The following is a 20,678-nucleotide window of genomic DNA, read 5'->3' as shown; positions in this document are numbered from 1 at the left end:
TTATTACGAACACCACCGGACGACTATGTACCCTTTTAAATTTTTTCCTAACATGATTAGCTAGGAAACTGTTATGACCATACATACACCAGTATGATCATACTGTGGCTGGTGTATGATGCATCAAGCTTTATAGTGATATACTGGCTGATTAGCCTAGTATCACAAATATTATTATATCTATATAATTTCTTATTGACAATATCTTAGTAGAAACTACGTATTGCCTATGCATGTTTAATATACCTATGCATATTATATTTCAGTACCAACTGTATGTACCATGTAATTGTGGGTATATTGGAAGTATAGTAAATAGCAGAAGCCTAATGTCTGCCGCTTGGAAAAACCATTATGTGCTTATAGTATGGATTGCTATATAGGACATGCTATGTGTATTATGATGTAGAACGTATACATATATATATGTTGACGAGCATGTATACTGTAATATATCAAATTCATCACTGTTCACTGCATTGTCCTCTTGTTATGTTAGTAATTTATATTCTGGTACTGGGAGATGTATACCACAGAAGCAAGGTTTTGGTACTTATGTTGGTATATGATGCTTTACTTTATTCATGTATGCCTATGTATAACGGCTGACCGGTAACGTCTTGAAATCCTCCCTTAACTCCCCCCCCCCTCCCCCTCCCCTCTAGCCCCCTTGGTACTGTCTCCATTTGCTAATATGAATTCCCTGTTGACTTATTTAGGTCATGATATATATATATATATATATATATATATATATATATATATATATATATATATATATATATATATATATATATATCATGATATATAATCTCTTATGTATTGATTTATTGATATGTATTCTCATGTAAAGTTGTATATTATAACACTTGTTTATCTATGAAATGATTTAGAAGTTATTGAGTGATAAATGTCTGGATATGAGCTTGTGATACTTGAAAGAGGAGAGTCGGCTAACTTGCAAATGTAGACACAGTGTCACTCTCGGCTTGTCCAGGGGCTAGATTCACGAAGAAGTTACGCAAACACTTACGAACCTGAACATCTTTTCTCAATCTTTGGCGGCTTTGTTTACAATTATTAAACAGTTAATGAGCTCCGAAGCACCAGGAGGCTGTGTATAACAATAACAACAGTTGATTGGCAAGTTTTCATGCTTGTAAACTGTTTAATAAATGTAACCAAAGCCGTCAAAGATTGAGGAAAGATGTACACGTTCGTAAGTACTTGCGTAACTGCTTCGTGAATCTGGCCTCAGCCCCTGAGCGGTCACTGCTCTTTGATCTTCCCAGGGAGGAGGATGTGTGGCGTCCTAGCTCTTGACCTGCGTGTCAATTTCATAAGATTATTTGTCCTACTACTATATATGTATGCTGTGTACCTTTATTGGATCAGTTTCTTGATGTTGACTTGAAATATGTAGTCCCTATGTATGTCTTAATTCACTGTTTTGATTCAGTTTAGTGTAAACGGATCACGATGAATTAAACAGGATGAGATGCATGAATTAACGGATCAAAAGTTACACAAATATAGTAATTACGAGATTAAGAAGTTAGGGAAACATGTTGAAGATTAAGTAAAGAACGCATTCAAATTTATTTATTTATTTATTTATATACAAGAAGGTACACTGAGGGTTAACAGAGAACATAGAAATTAAGTTGATTTTACATTCTTGTAAAGCCACTAGCACGCATAGCGTTTCGGGCTAAAATCATGTTTTTGTCTATATACCAAGAAAAAACTTAGCATACATGGAATATATATATATATATATATATATATATATATATATATATATATATATATATATATATATATATATATATATATAATTGTAATTGTAAAAGTAATATATAAAAGTAATTGTAATATATATATATATATATATATATATATATATATATATATATATATATATATATATATATATATATATATATATATATATATATATATATTTCTATTAACAAGTAATTGTAATTATACAATGTTTATTACATAGCATATACAGCGATGCAGTTTTTCAAACCACAGCACTTATTATAGTTTTATAATATAATGCTGTATTTAATCGAATACAGTGGGCAAGGCACTCTTGCTACCTCTTAAGGAGTATACATATGGCACAAGGAATAATAATATTTGAACTAAAACAAACTGTTACAGTTTTGGTGTATCTTTCGTTGTGTTGCAGGAGTCAAGTCCCGTCAACTGTGCAGAAATACCAACTGTATTTTAATACGTTGGTGAAGAATGTTGACCCCAGGAAGCAATTGCAAGCATGAGAATGATTTGAGTGCTTCAAGGACGACAACAATCCAACAACAAAGTAAATTTATGAGCTTGAAAAGGAAAACTGTGTTAAATGTTTCATAATATAAAGAAATAATGTATTTAAGACAAAAGGAAGCAATATGTGCTCTGTGAGAGTTCTGTGGCGAGTGAACTGATGTGTTTGAGAGCCATAACTAACAGGACTGTTTAAGGAAAATGAAGGAGAGAATGCAACTGTGGACTTGGCAATCAGCAGTTTAAGAGGCAGTGCTCCTCCATCTCTTATGGAGACGAAGCTACAGAAAATTAAGTAAATCACAAAGAAAAGGTACCAAACCTTGGAGCAGTAGAGAGAAAGGTACCAAACCTGGGAGCAGTAGAGAGAAAGGTACCAAACCTGGGAGCAGTAGAGAGAAAGGTACCAAACCTGGGAGCAGTAGAGAGAAAGGTACCAAACCTGGGAGCAGTAGAGAGAATGGTACCAAACCTGGGAGCAGTAGAGAGAAAGGTACCAAACCTGGGAGCAGTAGAGAGAAAGGTACCAAACCTGGGAGTAGAGAGAATGGTACCAAACCTGGGAGTAGAGAGAATGGTACCAAACCTGGGAGCAGTAGAGAGAAAGGTACCAAACCTGGGACCAGTAGAGAGAATGGTACGAAACCTGGGACCAGTAGAGAGAAAGGTACCAAACCTGGAAGCTGTAGAGAGAAAAGTACCAAACCTGGGACCAGTAGAGAGAATGGTACCAAACCTGGAAGCTATAGAGAGAAAAGTACAAAACCTGGGACCAGTAGAGAGAAAGGTACCAAACCTGGGAGCAGTAGAGAGAAAGGTACCAAACCTGGGAGCAGTAGAGAGAATGGTACCAAACCTGGGAGCAGTAGAGAGAAAGGTACCAAACCTGGGAGCAGTAGAGAGAAAGGTACCAAACCTGGGAGTAGAGAGAATGGTACCAAACCTGGGAGTAGAGAGAATGGTACCAAACCTGGGAGCAGTAGAGAGAAAGGTACCAAACCTGGGACCAGTAGAGAGAATGGTACGAAACCTGGGACCAGTAGAGAGAAAGGTACCAAACCTGGGAAGCAGTAGAGAGAAAGGTACCAAACCTGGGACCAGTAGAGAGAATGGTACCAAACCTGGGAGCAGTAGAGAGAAAGGTACCAAACCTGGGACCAGTAGAGAGAAAGGTACCAAACCTGGGACCAGTAGAGAGAAAGGTACCAAACCTGGTAGCAGTAGAGAGAAAGGTACCAAACCTAGAAGCAGTAGAGAGAAAAGTACCAAACCTGGTAGCAGTAGACAGAAAGGTACCAAACGTGGAAGTAGTAAATACCAAACTGACAATCCAAGTGACAATAGCACGGAGGTAAACTGCACTTTCATAAATGCAAAACAAGAAATCCTAAAATAAGTAGTTACTAGATTCACAAAAAGAAAGTTGAGAAAGAGAAAGAAATACATAATAACGTGTGAGAGGCTATCTCGGCATAGCAAAGCCTCGCCTTCCCCATTGAGTGTACAAAAGATGCTTAATATCTCGAGTTTTAAAACCATGAAGTCTTTGGAGGCAGGAAGCGCTGGATGTCTGGGGAAACGACTGGAAGAATGCACTGGACAGCATTGGGCCAGTCACAAGACGATTTATCTTGGTTCCACAGTAAGCCGCCTGGACAATCAAACCTGCGGGAGGGGAAAATGTATGTATTATGTACATCCTATGTGAAGTCTAGATGCTTGTGAAGGATGTCACTCTAGATTTCACTCACTTCACACTAACATTTCCAAGTATGAAATCCTCAAATGTCAACCAACACCCGCATGTGGATTTACAATATCAGAGTAAAAGTGAATTTCAATTGTTGAACTCTTGTTAGATTACAACACTTACTTATAGGCATAGTTATTGGTGCATCTGTAGAAGGTGGCGCAGGAGGCGGGGTCAGGAGAGAAGTTGAGAGCTCTGCACTCTGCGAACCACGCAGTCCCCTGCCTGCAGTGTGAGCGAGAGTGTAGCAGACACACTAGGGGTTGTTGGCCTCCAGCTGGTGAGCGTCACATTAAACCCAGAGGAGGAGGAGAGTGGATTAAACCCAGACTGGGAAGGTGCGACAAACCCAGACTGGGAAGGTGCAACAAACCCAGACTGGGAAGGTGCAACAAACCCAGACTGGGAAGGTGCAACAAACCCAGACTGGGAAGGTGCAACAAACCCAGACTGGGAAGGTGCGACAAACCCAGACTGGGAAGGTGCAACAAACCCAGACTGGGAAGGCGCAACAAACCCAGACTGGGAAGGTGCAACAAACCCAGACAGGGAAGGTGCGACAAACCCAGACTGGGAAGGTGCAACAAACCCAGACTGGGAAGGTGCAACAAACCCAGACTGGGAAGGTGCAACAAACCCAGACTGGGAAGGTGCAACAAACCCAGACTGGGAAGGTGCGACAAACCCAGACTGGGAAGGTGCAACAAACCCAGACTGGGAAGGTGCAACAAACCCAGACTGGGAAGGTGCAACAAACCCAGACTGGGAAGGTGCAACAAACCCAGACTGGGAAGGTGCAACAAACCCAGACTGGGAAGGTGCAACAAACCCAGAGTGGAAGGATTGAACAGATGACCGAGATGGAACTCGAGCAAACGGAGATGAAGTGGTTGAAGGCAGCCTAGGCCTCAAGGAGTGGCCAGGAGAGACTGGCTTCACCTCGGACCACTTCCTGAAGAAAGGCCTGTTAAAGAAACTTGAATTTAATTGAGATCATAACATTTATAATTAAGTAATCACAAACCTAAAAATTGTATCCCAATAGTTCTGATAATTAATAAATCAAAGATACTAGGTTCAAACTAAAGCAATATATATTTTTTAGATAAAATTATTATCTTTGTAATGTGAAAGTTCTACGTTTTACAGAAAGGTGAAAAACTTGAAATTAAGAATGAAGACGAACACTGAATTATGTTAAAACTTTTATCAGGAACCTTTCAGTAGACGGGACAATGTTCACCGTCTCAAGAATTATGAACACGACATTCAGTAAACCGAAGAAAGGTTTCAAGAAACATACCGCAACAACCATGGATAAGCTGGAGGCTCCGTTATGGTGTTGACATTATTTACAGAATTGTTCACTTCTGTTATAAATGAATTCTTTCTAGGGGTGTCTAAAGTAAAAATATTGTTTGTGTTGTAGTTATCAGCTCGAGAAACACTTATTGAGTCTCTTCTTTCCGCTGGCGTGCCCTCAACAAGAGCAGTGTTGTCTCTTGATGGCGGTCCTTGTGCTGCTCTTGTGAACGGATCTGTGGCTGGTGGTCCAGTGCGTAGAGAGATGGATGCAGTGTTGGACTTTCTTCCACTCAAAGTAGTAGCCAAGGCTGTCAGCAGTGGGTTCTTACCATCACCACAAAAATTCCCGAAGTCATCTGTGGTAACATCCCACACCAAAACACCTGCCAGGCCCTTGGAGACAGCATATTCTGCCTGTACCAAAATGAAGGAGATATATTGAGATTCTGCTGTAAGGGGGATGTTATGACTACACATACAACAGCGTGATTATATTGTGTATGTGTATGATGCAGTCAAACTGTATAGTAAAATATTAATTGATTAGCCTAAGTATTAGAATGTTATGTAGAACATGCCAGAGGTATTATTATATCGTGTATACATTATTATGTAGATTTATATATAAACTTGAGGTATGACTAGTGGATATACTATGATCTAAGGTTTAAACAACGTAGGTATAACGGACGACCGGTAACTGCTGGAAAATCCTTTCATATCCGCCCTGACCCCCTTGGAGAACCGTCTCCAGCCAGTATTATCATGTGTATCAGAAATGACTTCTTTATGTGTTTAGCATATATTGTGATATAATCTTGTATACCTTGAGTTTTGATACGTATTATCCTGTGAAGAAGGTTGTATATTGTATATACTTAGGTATTGTATGAATTAGAATTAATATTTGGGTTTTGAGCTTCTGATATGTGAAGGAGGAAAGTTGGGGTGACTTGCCATGTTGGCAACAGTCGTTCTGGGCCGGCTCGGCCCTTAGCAAGTCACTATCCTCTTGATGTCTCAGATAGGTGGACGTGAGACGTCCAGCTCTTGAGTTCTGTTGTTTATTGATTACTAATTGAATATATAAGAATAATGCTGTTCTTATAGTGGATTAGGCTACCGAGGTATATCAATTACGCCAGGTGGTCGGTGATTTTGTGTTGAGATGCGTATCTGAGGATCGTAGGTGATTGTTATTGTGTTGTAGCATGTTACTTTTTTTTTGCAGGGATATTCCTGCGCGGGCCCTAAGCCTCTGGCTGGCCCACTAAGTGTTGCTTGTTTCTGTTTTACTTGGGCGGAGTATGAGTATTTATTGCTCGTATGGTCGCTTCGGTAAGATTTTGCCATATGTGTTTAACAACTTCTTCTGCTCTGTTGAATCTAAGTTAAAATCTTAATGGATTTGTAACTGTGCACTGTGTTAGATAATGTTCCAGTGGTCTGTCGGGCATTTCTCCACAGTGCTGACATTTCCTCTCATCTTCCGGAACCTGTAAGCCTATTTCTCATGCACATGGGTATCCAAGCCTGATGCGATGTAAGTGCGCTTCTGTTGCTCTACTGCTCCCTTTCATCAAACTAAGTCGTTCGTAGTTGGTTGAATTCTTGTACCAACCCGCAGATCCTGATGTTGCCACTGAGTATGTTACTGATTCCTCACCCACTATTTATTACTGTATGACACCACCAACCTGTTACTTGGGTTAGTGTACCACTGTGCCGGGTTGGAGCCTGGTGTCAGCTAGTCCAGAGTGTGTGCAGGTAATGCCTGTTACTGATTTCTATAGCCGTGTTTAAGTTTCTTGACGTATTTACGAGAGCTGTGTTTAAGCTCCTTGTTGTTATTAGAGTGTCAGTTGTAGAGACTTCAGTTTCTGATTGTTTTACGGTGACTTGTTTTATATGCCCCAATAAACTGGCGTTGTTTTAACTAGCCTTTTTCACTTTACCCTATAAACTTATTGAAACTTGGCTAGGCTATGGTTGGCCAACGATGCTGTGGATCATGAGGTCATGACAGGGGATGGTATATTAGAGTAAGTTATTAAACTATACAATTTATAGATGTCTCCATGATTGTCCTTGACACATTTATAAATGATTGTAGATGTGTTAAGAAGTGTCTAGCGTGCTGTACAATGCCAGCGCAACTCGGGTCCCCATATAGCCACAGTTCCTCTCAATGTTTCATGATGATGCGAAAATTATGAGAACTAAGACAGGAGGATTGCAAGAGGCTACACGATGATATGGACAAACTGAAGTAATAGCCCAACAAATGGCTACTATAGTTCAACTCGACTAAATGTAAAGTAATGAAGCTAGGTAGAGGGAGCGGGAGGCCAGACACAAGGTACCAAACGGGAGAGGAAATCCTCCATGAAACGGACAGAGAAAGATGAAATCACATCGAACCTGTCTCCTGAAGGATATCATCAACGGCGTATGCGAAAATATCAGAACTGCCTTTAGAAATTTGTGTAAGGCATCATTTAGAACCGTGTATACCATATATGTCAGACTAATCCTGGAGTATGCAGCTCCAGTAAGGAGTCCATACCTTGTGAAGTATAAAAAGAAACTGGTGAAGGTTCAAAGGTATGCCACTAGACTAAAGTTCCAGAACTTTACTTACTAAAAGTAAGAGGAATGAGGAAAGGATTCATGAATTGAACCTCACGTCGCTGGACGACAGAAGAGTTAGAGGAGGTATGATTACCACATACAAAATTCTGAGGAGGTAAGTAAATACATTATTTAACACGGGTGGTACACGCACAAGAGGACACAGGTGGAAGCTAAGTACCCAAATAAGTCACAGAGACATTAGAAAGAACTTTTTCAGTGTCAGAGTAGTTAGTAAATGGAATGCATTAGGAAGTGATGTGGTGGAGGCTGACTCCATACACAGTTTCAAGTGTAGATATGATAGAGCCCAGTAGGCTCAGGAATCTGTACACCAGTAGATTGACGGTTGCGAGACGGGACCAAAGAGCCGAAGCTCAACCCCCGTAAGTACTACTAGGCGAGTATAATTAATTGAGTACAAAGGGGACAACAGCTTCAAGCTCAACATGCCTGACTGAACGACCAAAAACGGGATTCCTTTTCACCCACAGACTGCTGTCATGGCTCGTCCTATACAGAGGCAGTGATGGAACTTTGAGAAGTACTAGTAGTTACAACTATTCAACAGTCACACAGTATACATTATTCCAAGAGTACAATGTCTAATGTACTCTATATAATGTTCAACTCGTGTGTTACAATGTTTAACTGGTGTGTTACAATATTCATCTGGTGTGTTACAATGTTCAACTGGTGTGCTACAATATTCATCTGGTGTGTTACAATGTTCAACTGGTGTGTTACAATGTTCAACTCGTGTGTTACAATGTTCAACTGGTGTGTTACAATGTTCATCTGGTGTGTTACAATGTTCAACTGGTGTGTTACAATGTTCATCTGGTGTGTTACAATGTTCAACTGGTGTGCTACAATGTTCAACTGGTGTGTTACAATGTTCAACTGGTGTGTTACAATGTTCATCTGGTGTGTTACAATGTTCAACTGGTGTGTTACAATGTTCAACTGGTGTGTTACAATGTTCATCTGGTGTGTTACAATATTCATCTGGTGTGTTACAATGTTCAACTGGTGTGTTACAATGTTCAACTGGTGTGTTACAATGTTCAACTGGTGTGTTACAATGTTCAACTGGTGTGTTACAATGTTCAACTGGTGTGTTACAATGTTCAACTGGTGTGCTACAATGTTCAACTGGTGTGTTACAATGTTCAACTGGTGTAGTAAGACAAGAAGTGGTTACCTTCCTCTTGACCGCGTCAGCATCATCGTATCCAACCCATTGGTCACCTTTGGTGAGGTAAGGTCCTCCGACACCTTTCACTTTCCTCCAGTCTCCCTGTGGTCACACAATGTTGGTCAGTAACCATTATACTGTTGGTGTTGGCAGTGTACATGAACTAAAAAAATAAAACAGGCAATATACATATATATTGTAAATGTGGCTGGCTGCTTACATAAAAATAGACACTCAATTCAAAGGAAAAAAAAATGCTCTGCGATCATAATAGCTTCATAAAATATATAAATACATGTTATGTAAAATATATAAATACATGTTACGTAACAAAATATACATTCTCTGCTCTGTTGTTCATAAATAAAATAGTATTACTCTGTTATTATTATTATTATAAATAAAATTTTCATTCGACCAGATACCAAATTCACTCATAATGAAACTTGTTCCGGCTGTCAGGTGTATGACAGCATCTGAAAAATATTGACAAGCTGGTACTTTAAGACATTACTGACCTTTCTATGTGCCAGACAGCACTCAAAGAAGGCCATGTTGCCAGGCTCTTTGGTATACCGTCCAGCCTGGCCGGGTCCTGTGGCGGGTGCGCCTATGCTCGTCTCAGGCCCCGCCAGGGTCCACGACCGCCCGTAAAGGGGCACTCCCAATACTAACTGTAATCATCACATTAATACAGTTGAGTCAGCGAGAGGTTGATGAGCTTTAAGCCTAACACCACATGCCGTGTTCTTGGGCTTAAGGCTTATCAACCTCTGGCTGGAGGGTTGTTAAGTCCACACAAGTACTTACTGTCCAACCAGCAAAAAATAGGTTAGCCTAGAACATTTGTAAGGACTTTGGTTTAATGTTGGGCTCAAGGCCTGTCACCCTCTACAGTGTTAAGGCCACCAAAATTGCCCAATGATCAACCAACAGGTATTCAAGGTGTTTAAAACAATTTCATATCATCTGAACGATAATTGGTCAAGTTATTAGATTACGAAATGATATACACTTTTCTTAAACGCCTTGTACTTTAGCCCTGAACATAGTCCAAGACTAAAATGAACTATACACACAGCGAGAAGCAGAGTTAACCTACATTACAGATTAATAGGAAACAGTGAAGCTAAGAGTGACTGAGGAAATAATATAATGTGAAGCACATCAAAGAAAGGATTAACTGATAAGATAATGTAATTATTTTCGATTTTTTATGCAGACTAAAAACTGGCATATTTGCCTACTATTGTCAGGTGCAGTGTGGACTGGTAATATAACGAGTCGACAGTGAGTCTTCCACTTTACGGGCTATTCAAGCCCGTTCCACCTCTTGGTGGCACGGGCTTGAATAGCTCGTGCTTAAACCCGATTAAGCACGGCTTAATAGCCCGTGCTTAAGCCCGATTAAGCTTGGGTGGCTTAATCTTCATCAATCAACCAGTCTTCGACTGAACGACTGGTTGACTCGACTGTCGTTCCTCATAGCCGTATCCTTTCCCAGTGTGGCATTACCTTGTAAGCCGGAGCGCCCTTCTGTATCCAGTAGTTGACGGCGAAGTCAACACACAGCTCTGGGTTGTGTCCCGGCTCAGCGTACAGCGGGGCGTGGTGGCCCACTCGATCCTCCCACGACCCGTGGAAGTCATACGTCATCAGGTTGATCTGAGGCAAAGAGGAGACTCAGAACATTGGAGTAATATACGGGTTCAAGTGATATATATTATTAAGCTTTAAATGACGTGAAGGAAAGGTATATATTGTTAGCGGGGGAAGAATGGATTGATATTTATTCCTCATCTCGCCAGTAATTTATTCCTCATCTTCGCCAGTGGTGAAGCACCATTGCTGTTCAAGGAAAACTTAGCCATAGGCTGGAATTCCTTGTGATTATATTTATATATATTCTTGGGCTGATAGTGCCATATTGTATTACAAGATTTAACCCACTAGGTGAGGTTGGTAGCATAAGTGGCAAGCCAGGAGTTGGGCTAACACTTGATATATGCAGCTGATAGTCCTGATGGGATTGGATGAACCTAACTATAATAGCATAGAGTGTTAAGTTATATTATTGTATCTTGTATTTATGTTGTACATGTTCACTAAGTAAATGTATATAGTTTGCCAGTGTTTGCCCTTGTCCTAGTGAGGCTTCCCAGAAAGTAGAAGAGAGAGAGAGAGAATCACAGCTATGGACAGGGCGGTATAGAATTATAATTCAAAGAAAGGGGGATTGAGGCTATATCAACCAAGGAAGAGAGTGGGGAGTCACAGCGGCTTGAAATGGGAGTGTACACGTGATAACGAGGCCAGTGTTGGAGCCGCACCCCCTAAACGTGTGACACTGAACCCCTCTCCAAGAGCAGGAAGCGTGCAGAGTGATCTTCTGATCAAAATACAAGCACTCTAAGGGTTTTGGTTGGTTGTACGGAATGGACGTACGCACCCTACCTACATCAACATAATAGTGTCCACTCACAGGATGAGTGACGCTGCCCAATACTGTCACTATGGCGGTGTGTTCACTCACAGGATGAGTGACGCTGCCCAATACTGTCACTATGGCGGTGTGTTCACTCACAGGATGAGTGACGCTGCCCAATGCTGTCACTATGGCGGTGTGTTCACTCACAGGATGAATAACACTGCCCAATAAACTCGCCCCTCGGGGCAAAATTTAAAAAATTACTAATAAGGTGTGAACAGATTACAGTGGAAATATAAGATGTTTGGTAGTGTCATCCTTGTTAAAGAAGGGTGAACTGTAGTTCTTGTGTGGACACTGACTGGTGAGTAGTAAACTATGATCAAGACTACACACTGCAAGAAGCAAGGGTGAATAATCTTATAAAATAAACAATGATCGGTTTGGGTGTAATGTGAATGTGATCTGAGATCAATCTCTCCTCAGGGAGGAAATATGCTCATGGGAATGGACTGAGAACGACTACATAATTAGTGCTATTATCCACACTCTCTCTATCTATATTGACGATAATGTGAAACAGGGAATTCAAAAATTATTTCAGTGTGCCCTAGAATTCCGTTTACAGAAAAACCAAATTCTTAACAGAAAAGTTTTCAGTATTCATTTACTCTTTGTATTTTAAACCAACTATTTATAATACAATCAAGCTATACCTTGATAATAATGTTTGTTTAGGACGAAGCTTCACTTTCAAGTTTACATGAAGACTATTATTGGAGTTGTAATATGCTTTCAGACCATCACAAACATTTAGATAACTATCCGGGTGGTTTGTGGGGGGGGGGGGGTCTCACGGTAATGGATTTGGTCTGAGGACTGGCTCCTGAGATGACGAGCCTACCGTGGGAAACAATACAGAAACCATTGAATAACTGAGAAAGTACAGCTGAAGGTAAAATTCCTAGAAAATTCCTAGAAAAATGGAAACTACCCCAGATAACAATTATGCAGACATCACCCCTGTCTCCAAGACAGGCAAAAGTAATTTTAGTATAAAACTACATTCTACTCATCCTTGAGGTTATCTTGAGATAATTTCAGGGCTTTTTAGTGTCTCCGCAGCCCGGTCCTCGACCAGGCCCCCACCCCCAGGAAGCTGCCCGTGACAGCTGACTAACACCCAGGTACCTATTTTACTGCTAGGTAACAGGGGCATAGGGTGAAAGAAACTCTGCCCATTGTTTCTCGCCGGCGCCTGGGATCGAACCCAGGACCACAGGATCACAAGACCAGCGTGCTGTCCGCTCGGCCGATCGGCTCCCCCTTACTTGACACTTACAAGCTCGCGTAGAGAATACTGAAGGGGAAATCATTCATCATTTCACAGTGCACAATCTAATGTCTATAAAAAAGAATGTTTATCTGAGGATGGATGCCAGATACTTGTGGTGAGTCTATCACAACTTTCCACTGTGATTTGTGATTGCATGTGGTGTGTGTTAAAGGGAAGGTTGAGGTCAACTGCTATGCCCCTCCAGAAGTAGGATGGGCTCCTATTGTGACAACCAATGATGCCTATGAAGTCTGAAACGTGGGTTTGTCATGGTTATGTTGTTTTTTGGGAGTGTATTGTATGTTGTGGGTTCTGAGAGAGAGAGAGAGAGAGAGAGAGAGAGAGAGAGAGAGAGAGAGAGAGAGAGAGAGAGAGAGAGAGAGAGAGAGAGAGAGAGAGAGAGAGAGAGGAGACAGACAGACAGACAGACAGACAGACAGACAGACAGACAGACAGACAGACAGACAGGCAGACAGACAGACAGACAGACAGACAGACAGACAGACAGACAGACAGACTTTATATTCAGAATAATTAAGAATTTGAAGAGATTAGGAGAAGATATAGGGAGGCCTTCTTGATGTCGGAAAATCCGACACCATTTAATATATCATACAGATAATAGCTGTATTACCAACAAGTAACCCATAGAAAACGTAACTTGTAGTGGAATTACCGTCTATAGAAAACGGGATATCATCACCACATACCATTATAAATTCACCAGCTATTCTGCTGGGAATTATTCTTAAATACATTAGTCTTTGGACTTTACCATCATAAAACATCTTATATAAATTAACTTAATTATCAATATTAAAGTAGAGTAAATGTGACCCTTCTATCACTTTCTGAAATGTGGACAATGTAAGCCAGGCGTCAGAGTGAGGAGGAGGGCAGCCATTGTTTATACGAGACCAGAGGCTCACACGGGAGCAAATTCGGCTCCTGTTAATTTTACTTGGACGTAGTGTTATGGATACCAAAGGTGTACCATCTGTCAACACGCTGTCAACAAATCAAGTTAAGTGTTCTTTCCGAAACCCATTATTTATCATTAGTGGCCATTAATGTCATTATATAGGGTGATCCGGTTAGATCACATGGAAGCCTCAAACTAAAGGTAATTAAGCCAGGTCTTCATGTTCCATGTACTGTTTTCTCTGATATACTTGTCATATATAGGTATCTGGCTTCACAGCTAGCGCACTTTTGACAGGTCAAGACGAGGATGCAAGATTTTGTGCACCAGTTACTGGGTGATATGGAAGCTACCTCAAAGAGGATAATTTGGTGTCTACACCCTAGTTATACCTGGTGGACTAACCTGCTGTACTATAAGATAAGGAACCTCATCAATGTATGTAGCTATTACTGTAGTTTGATTGGCTGCATATATATAAACTATTAAACCCCCCCTAATGTGTAGAGGATCGATTTGTGAGATTATGAGATTATTGCAGAAATACAGTCCACTTAACATTATACAAATTGCTATCGAAGTATATAAATTAACGTAAATATAAATTCATATAAATTAAATAAATATAAATCTCACAGGTCGGTTCCCACATTATTTGGTCCTTCGAAACCGAATTATTTGGACCTTCGGAACCGGAATATTCGGTCCTTTGAACCCACATTTGGTCATCTTAGTACCGGATGAACCAGTTAACCAGTGGATTCATTAAATAAACTAGTGCAGTGTTATTTAAACAAACCCAGCAGTCAAGACGGCAGCGTAGCCTCGAGGGAGCTCAGGAGCCTCCCTCAGCCCAGTTCAGCTTCGTCAGCGGTTTCATGCACACCCACAGATATTTGGTGGCGTGTTATTTCGTGAAATGACAGCGCTAATATTGAAGCCAGCCTAATTAGTGACTGTGTGTCGCGTGATTGTTCACGGATTTCGTGGTGTTACATTTCGCGAGAGATTATCTACGAATTTTGTGGACTTTATTTCGCGAGGTCACTAATAATATTTAATACTTCTAGATAATATTAGAAGTTTCATAGAGGCTAATTAAGAGGCTATTATCAATAATTGTGTATATTATTTCTCCAAAATAGAGAATTATTTAATATATATTGCACTAGTGATCACAGTATAATATTTACTAATTGCCAACCCACAACAGGGTAGGATATTAACCATTGACTAGTTGAACTATTATCGTTCATCCTAGTCCCATTATTACCATAGTCAGTTGTACTATATTGAACAACCTAACACCATTAATGAATGGTCCAGACCCTATTTTGGGTGTAATTTTTATCAACTCGAGTTGAGTTGTGTATATATAATAATTTACTTATGATCATTACACCTTTGAGTGATTAATTAGTGTCTCTACCATCCTAGGGTGATATAGAAGAGCTAACCTAAAGGTACTTCCATGACACTGGTTTATCACTCAAATCATTAGTGTGTATGATTGTATATATATAATGTGTATTAATTTTAAGTGCTAACCTCTAGTAGAGGTAGGATTATTGCCTAGTGAGTTCAGAATTTACCCTAGGCTACCATTAGTGTTTGTTCAGTATTATGAGCAGCCCAAATACAAGTCCCACAAGGCTTCACCAACGAGCCAGTATGGATAATGCAGGGAGAATGAAAAGAACCCTTGCAGGTCTTAAAGGCCACTTAACAAGACAGATCAAGAAATGTGAAGATTTGTCACAACAATCAACAGTTGATTATGCTGACCTGGAAAGCTATTATCAAGCAGCTGCAGGTAAATTTGAGCAAATCAAATGTCAAATAGCAACATATGTGGCTGAACTTGCCAACACTAATTTATCAGAAACAGAAATAGACGACATTATGGTTGATCTTGCGAATTATGAAGATCACACTCAGGCCACGTTACAGCCTTATGTCAAATTAATTGCCCAGAACAAGGCAACAACAACAACAACAACAGTTGCATCTAATACGAGTCAAGCAGAAGCTCGACTCCCTCCAATTAATTTACCCACTTTCTCAGGAAAAGATGAGGAAGATTGGGATGAATTTTGGAACAAATTCGTTGACCTTGTAGACTCAAAACAATCTTTACCAAAGAGTAGTAAATTCTCTTATTTGCAAGGCCAATTATCAGGTGAGGCTAAAACAGTAGTATCCCATCTGAGATTAACTAATGACGGCTATGATCTGGCAGTAAAACTCCTCAAGGATAATTATGCTGATCCAGAAGTAAGAACATCACATTTAGTTCATGAGCTGTTGCATTTACCCCCACCGGAGGCTTCAGCTGATTCACTCCAAGTCTTCAAGCTGGAGGTAGAATCACTGATCAATGCCCTCAGCCTGACAGCAGATACAAACGGGGCTGAGTGGGTCTTGAAAATAATTGTCCAGGAGAAAATACCTAGGGACATATTGAGACAAATAAGTGCTCATTACAATAAAAGCATCTTATCCATGAATGAAATATCTGAAGGTTTAAAGTCAGTAGTTCATCAATTACGAACACATGACAAATTAAAACCACCAAGTAAACCCTCAGAAACCAATAATAGTAAACCACAGAGTACCAAAGGTACTCCAAATCAATCTAGACAATATAATTCAACACCAAAGTGGAACAGTGGCAGTGTGGGCGTATATGCAGTGGGACCCTCCAAGCCTATAGTTACTGTGTCACCCAAGAACGTGACACCAAAGGGTACTGGAAACTATGGAACATGTTTGTTCTGCAATGAGAAACATTCAATGTACCACTGCCCTAATTTTCCTGATAGTGACGCCCGTGTTGAGCGACTCAAAGATTTGCAACATTGCACGAGGTGCCTCAGGAAACATAACATCAACGACTGTGAGACCCAATTACACACCTGTAATAGGTGTAACAAAGGTCAACACCATGCATCATTGTGCAGAGACACCAAAACTACGTCTCCAAACCCCAAGGTGGAAGATAGCATTCCCACCACAGTACAGTACTGCAAGGTGCAACAAACAAAGAGTGTCCAATCAGCAAAGTCTAAAGGTAATACGACTTTGCCTACTGCCCAAATTACCATCCTGAATAAGAGGGCCAAGGTCCATACCCGTGGGTTGTTTGACCAAGGATCCCAGAGAACATATATCACCAAAAAGTTGGCAGAAGAACTACAATTAAGGCCTGTAGCCCAGATGTCATTCAATATCTCAGGGTTTATAACAGATGCAGGACCTCAAGTCTACCAGGTGGTACAACCATCAGTACGCTTAGGCAGGTACGTCTGTCGAGTACAAGCCATTGTGGTGGACAAAATACCAGTAGACCTACAAGTTCAAGGTCTGCGAGCAACAGCCAAATTCCTGAGAAATAGAGGAATAAAATTGGCAGATAATATTAAGTCTGATCACCTCAACGACTTTGGTCTCCTTGTAGGGACAGACTATTGTCATCGATTCATTGGTAGCCCTACTAAATATCAGGGTATAACCATGTTAAACTCTGCAGGAGGTAAATTACTCTCAGGCCCAGTATCAAGCCTGAGGAGACCTATGCCTGCAGATAAACAATACCAGTAGAAACTAAATTTGTCAGCTGATTATGTTTCTCCAGTAGCATTATACTAAGGAGATTACAGCTGACTATACCAACAGAGGTTGATGTTAGTATCATCATTTAAAGCTGAAGATGAGTTCATGAGGCCTCAGTGGCAAATCAGTGAACAGTAGCCTAAAACAGCTACAAGTCACTGCGACCAATGTCACTGAACCCACTGCAGTCTCAGAACCATACTTTACTTTAATGATGAGCTATTCAATCTTCTGAATCAATTAACTAAATTAAACCCCAATAATTCTGATGACTGATTTGATACATTTATTATTTAATCAAGATGTATTCCATGGGCCTCAGTGTTTATATATCAGTGACCAGTTACCTGAAGAAACTTCAAGTTATATCTAATGTCACTGATCTCACTGCAGTCCCTGAATCATACTTGACTGTAGTACTTGATCACATCCAGTCTTCTGGGTTAAATAATATGTAATAAGGCTTGAATATTAGCCTTTCAAGAGTTGACAGGGAAATGAAATTGCATTAGACTTCTAACCCCTGCAACTCTAGTACGGGACATCCATCCTGTACGAACAGACGCACAAATGTGTGATTACTAACTACTAACATCAAATTAATCTAATAATTCGAAGGAGGAGTATCGGTGTTCGTCTGTTCTAAATAGGACTTCGACCCGTGAGCAGCCCCCTGGGGAATTATGTCGGAAAATCCGACACCATTTAATATATCATACAGATAATAGCTGTATTACCAACAAGTAACCCATAGAAAACGTAACTTGTAGTGGAATTACCGTCTATAGAAAACGGGATATCATCACCACATACCATTATAAATTCACCAGCTATTCTGCTGGGAATTATTCTTAAATACATTAGTCTTTGGACTTTACCATCATAAAACATCTTATATAAATTAACTTAATTATCAATATTAAAGTAGAGTAAATGTGACCCTTCTATCACTTTCTGAAATGTGGACAATGTAAGCCAGGCGTCAGAGTGAGGAGGAGGGCAGCCATTGTTTATACGAGACCAGAGGCTCACACGGGAGCAAATTCGGCTCCTGTTAATTTTACTTGGACGTAGTGTTATGGATACCAAAGGTGTACCATCTGTCAACACGCTGTCAACAAATCAAGTTAAGTGTTCTTTCCGAAACCCATTATTTATCATTAGTGGCCATTAATGTCATTATATAGGGTGACCCGGTTAGATCACATGGAAGCCTCAAACTAAAGGTAATTAAGCCAGGTCTTCATGTTCCATGTACTGTTTTCTCTGATATACTTGTCATATATAGGTATCTGGCTTCACAGCTAGCGCACTTTTGACAGGTCAAGACGAGGATGCAAGATTTTGTGCACCAGTTACTGGGTGATATGGAAGCTACCTCAAAGAGGATAATTTGGTGTCTACACCCTAGTTATACCTGGTGGACTAACCTGCTGTACTATAAGATAAGGAACCTCATCAATGTATGTAGCTATTACTGTAGTTTGATTGGCTGCATATATATAAACTAATAAACCCCCCCTAATGTGTAGAGGATCGATTTGTGAGATTATTGCAGAAATACAGTCCACTTAACATTATACAAATTGCTATCGAAGTATATAAATTAACGTAAATATAAATTCATATAAATTAAATAAATATAAATCTCACAGGTCGGTTCCCACACTTGATAAATAGGTATGAAGGAACAATTAATAAAGCAATTTAATATAGATTTTGAACACATTTATAATAAAGGCCCAGTAACACAAAAATACAATTCACTGTCACATTTTGGTGCTGCTGATGTCACGATGAATATATGACGTTATAAAACTCATCAACTCAACTCATTGAACAGTAGCCTAATTTTAAGTTCAATAACCCAAATCATTGAAATTAAGAAAATATAAATTAAAAATACGACATTATTTAAGCCTTATAAATCCGATATGAAACATATTACAGACACACTAATTATATGTATAGTTTAAAGGGTTGATTATTATTACAAAAATAATAGTTTTAATTTAAAGATGGATTTAAAGATGAATACTGATTTAAAAATTAGGCTCTGGACAACAATAATATGATCACAAAATAAGACTACAGAATCTATGAATGTTACAGAGCTGCATAAGGATGATCTTACCAAGTCAAGGAGTTGAGCCACTTTTGGGACATCGTAGCCCGTGTCGATAGTGCTTCGCCCAGCACTCACTGCTGACGTCAGTAACAGACCATGAGGTCTCAAGGCTGACTTGAGGTCCACTAGCCATGCTGTGAAGCCTGAGCACAGAATAGAAGGCACTAGTTAAGATATTTACCTAACAAAGACTGTCTCTGGTGGCCTCCGCTAGCCTGATCTTTTCCACAACCAATGCCCAGACCCTATTCTGCCTATTCATTGGGTTCAAAGGTGTCCAAGGTGAGGACGAAATAGCAGTAACGAATTTAAAGATGTAGTACATCGATGCTGATGAACTGTTAAATAAAGTAGTTGAAAAATAAATATTTGAATACACTAACCCTGATGTAATATCAATTGTGGAGACTAAATTAGTTGTAACTATTACCACTGCAATATTCTCCGGGGAACATTAGAGAATGCAAAGGAAAAGGATTACAACGGGAGAAGAATTGTGTGAGTGTGGGATTGGGAGAATGAACTTTTGTAAGGGAGAGAGGGAGAAGGTGGTAAGGCTGAGAGAAAACCTGGGAGGAAGAGGTATGGGTTGTTGATGGGTGGAGGTGGAAGGATGGGGGTATTAGTGCAGCTCGGGTTGATGGCTGTTTGATGGGTGGTTGATGTGGAGTGGGGGTAAGTTATGGAGGCTTGACGTTCTGTGCTCCCTGTTCGCAAGTGCGTTCGTCAGAACACTGGTGTCGACAGCTAGTCAAGACCAGATGGAAGACAGTTCTCTGTCACGTATTGTGTTCTGGTGTGTTTACTGGAGTTCACCTCACAACTGTGTCTGAGTACAAGTGATTGGATGAACAACCCGTTTTCTTCCAATTGGGGAGTGTTGTACATGCTGCTATGGCGGTGTGTCCACTCACAGGATGAGTGGCGCTGCCCAATACTGTCACTATGGCGGTGTGTCCACTCACAGGATGAGTGACGCTGCCCAATACTGTCACTATGGCGGTGTGTCCACTCACAGGATGAGTGACGCTGCCCAATACTGTCACTATGGCGATGTGTTCACTCACAGGATG

At 40.3% G+C, this 20,678-nt stretch overlaps 2 protein-coding genes across 3 annotated transcripts in view; both read right to left on the bottom strand.

Moving 5' to 3' along the window:
- Positions 1-1,898: 1,898 nt before the first annotated feature.
- Positions 1,899-3,826, bottom strand: LOC138364242 (trophinin-like). Of its 2 annotated transcripts, none has more exons than XM_069323606.1 (2): positions 2,912-3,826; positions 1,899-2,827 (listed from the first exon to the last, which is right to left on the bottom strand). In XM_069323606.1, exons 1-2 carry the CDS (start codon positions 3,739-3,741, stop codon positions 2,596-2,598), a joined length of 1,062 nt encoding a protein of 353 aa, XP_069179707.1. In that variant the 5' UTR covers positions 3,742-3,826; the 3' UTR covers positions 1,899-2,595. The 2 variants fall into 2 exon arrangements, with proteins under 2 accessions (XP_069179707.1, XP_069179706.1); XM_069323605.1 differs by having other exon boundaries at positions 1,899-3,211; positions 3,296-3,826.
- LOC123757306 (chitotriosidase-1) overlaps positions 3,821-20,678 on the bottom strand; it is a 42,375-nt gene continuing 25,517 nt past the window's right edge. Inside the window, exons 5-11 of the mRNA XM_069323603.1 lie at positions 19,612-19,748; positions 10,695-10,844; positions 9,698-9,853; positions 9,186-9,281; positions 5,349-5,764; positions 4,169-5,009; positions 3,821-3,960 (exon numbers count right to left, since the gene is read on the bottom strand). Of these exons, the coding sequence (XP_069179704.1) occupies positions 4,220-5,009; positions 5,349-5,764; positions 9,186-9,281; positions 9,698-9,853; positions 10,695-10,844; positions 19,612-19,748 (1,745 nt within the window). The 3' untranslated portion in view covers positions 3,821-3,960; positions 4,169-4,219. The remainder of the gene's footprint in view (positions 3,961-4,168; positions 5,010-5,348; positions 5,765-9,185; positions 9,282-9,697; positions 9,854-10,694; positions 10,845-19,611; positions 19,749-20,678) is intronic.

The sequence above is a fragment of the Procambarus clarkii genome, chromosome 13 (genome assembly GCF_040958095.1).
Source record: "Procambarus clarkii isolate CNS0578487 chromosome 13, FALCON_Pclarkii_2.0, whole genome shotgun sequence".
In the NCBI taxonomy this organism is placed as follows: domain Eukaryota; kingdom Metazoa; phylum Arthropoda; class Malacostraca; order Decapoda; family Cambaridae; genus Procambarus; species Procambarus clarkii.
The sequence above is the reverse complement of the archived record's forward strand: the minus strand, read 5'-3'. Positions and strand labels throughout refer to the sequence as shown.

Coding starts and splice junctions, on each gene's coding strand:
- LOC138364242 (XM_069323606.1), bottom strand. CDS start 3,741: ATGTATTTCTTTCTCTTTCTCAACTTTCTTTTTGTGAATCTAGTAACT. Junction 2,828..2,911: donor ATTCTCTCTACTGGTCCCAG/GTTTGGTACCTT, acceptor CTCTACTCCCAG/GTTTGGTACCTTTCTCTCTA.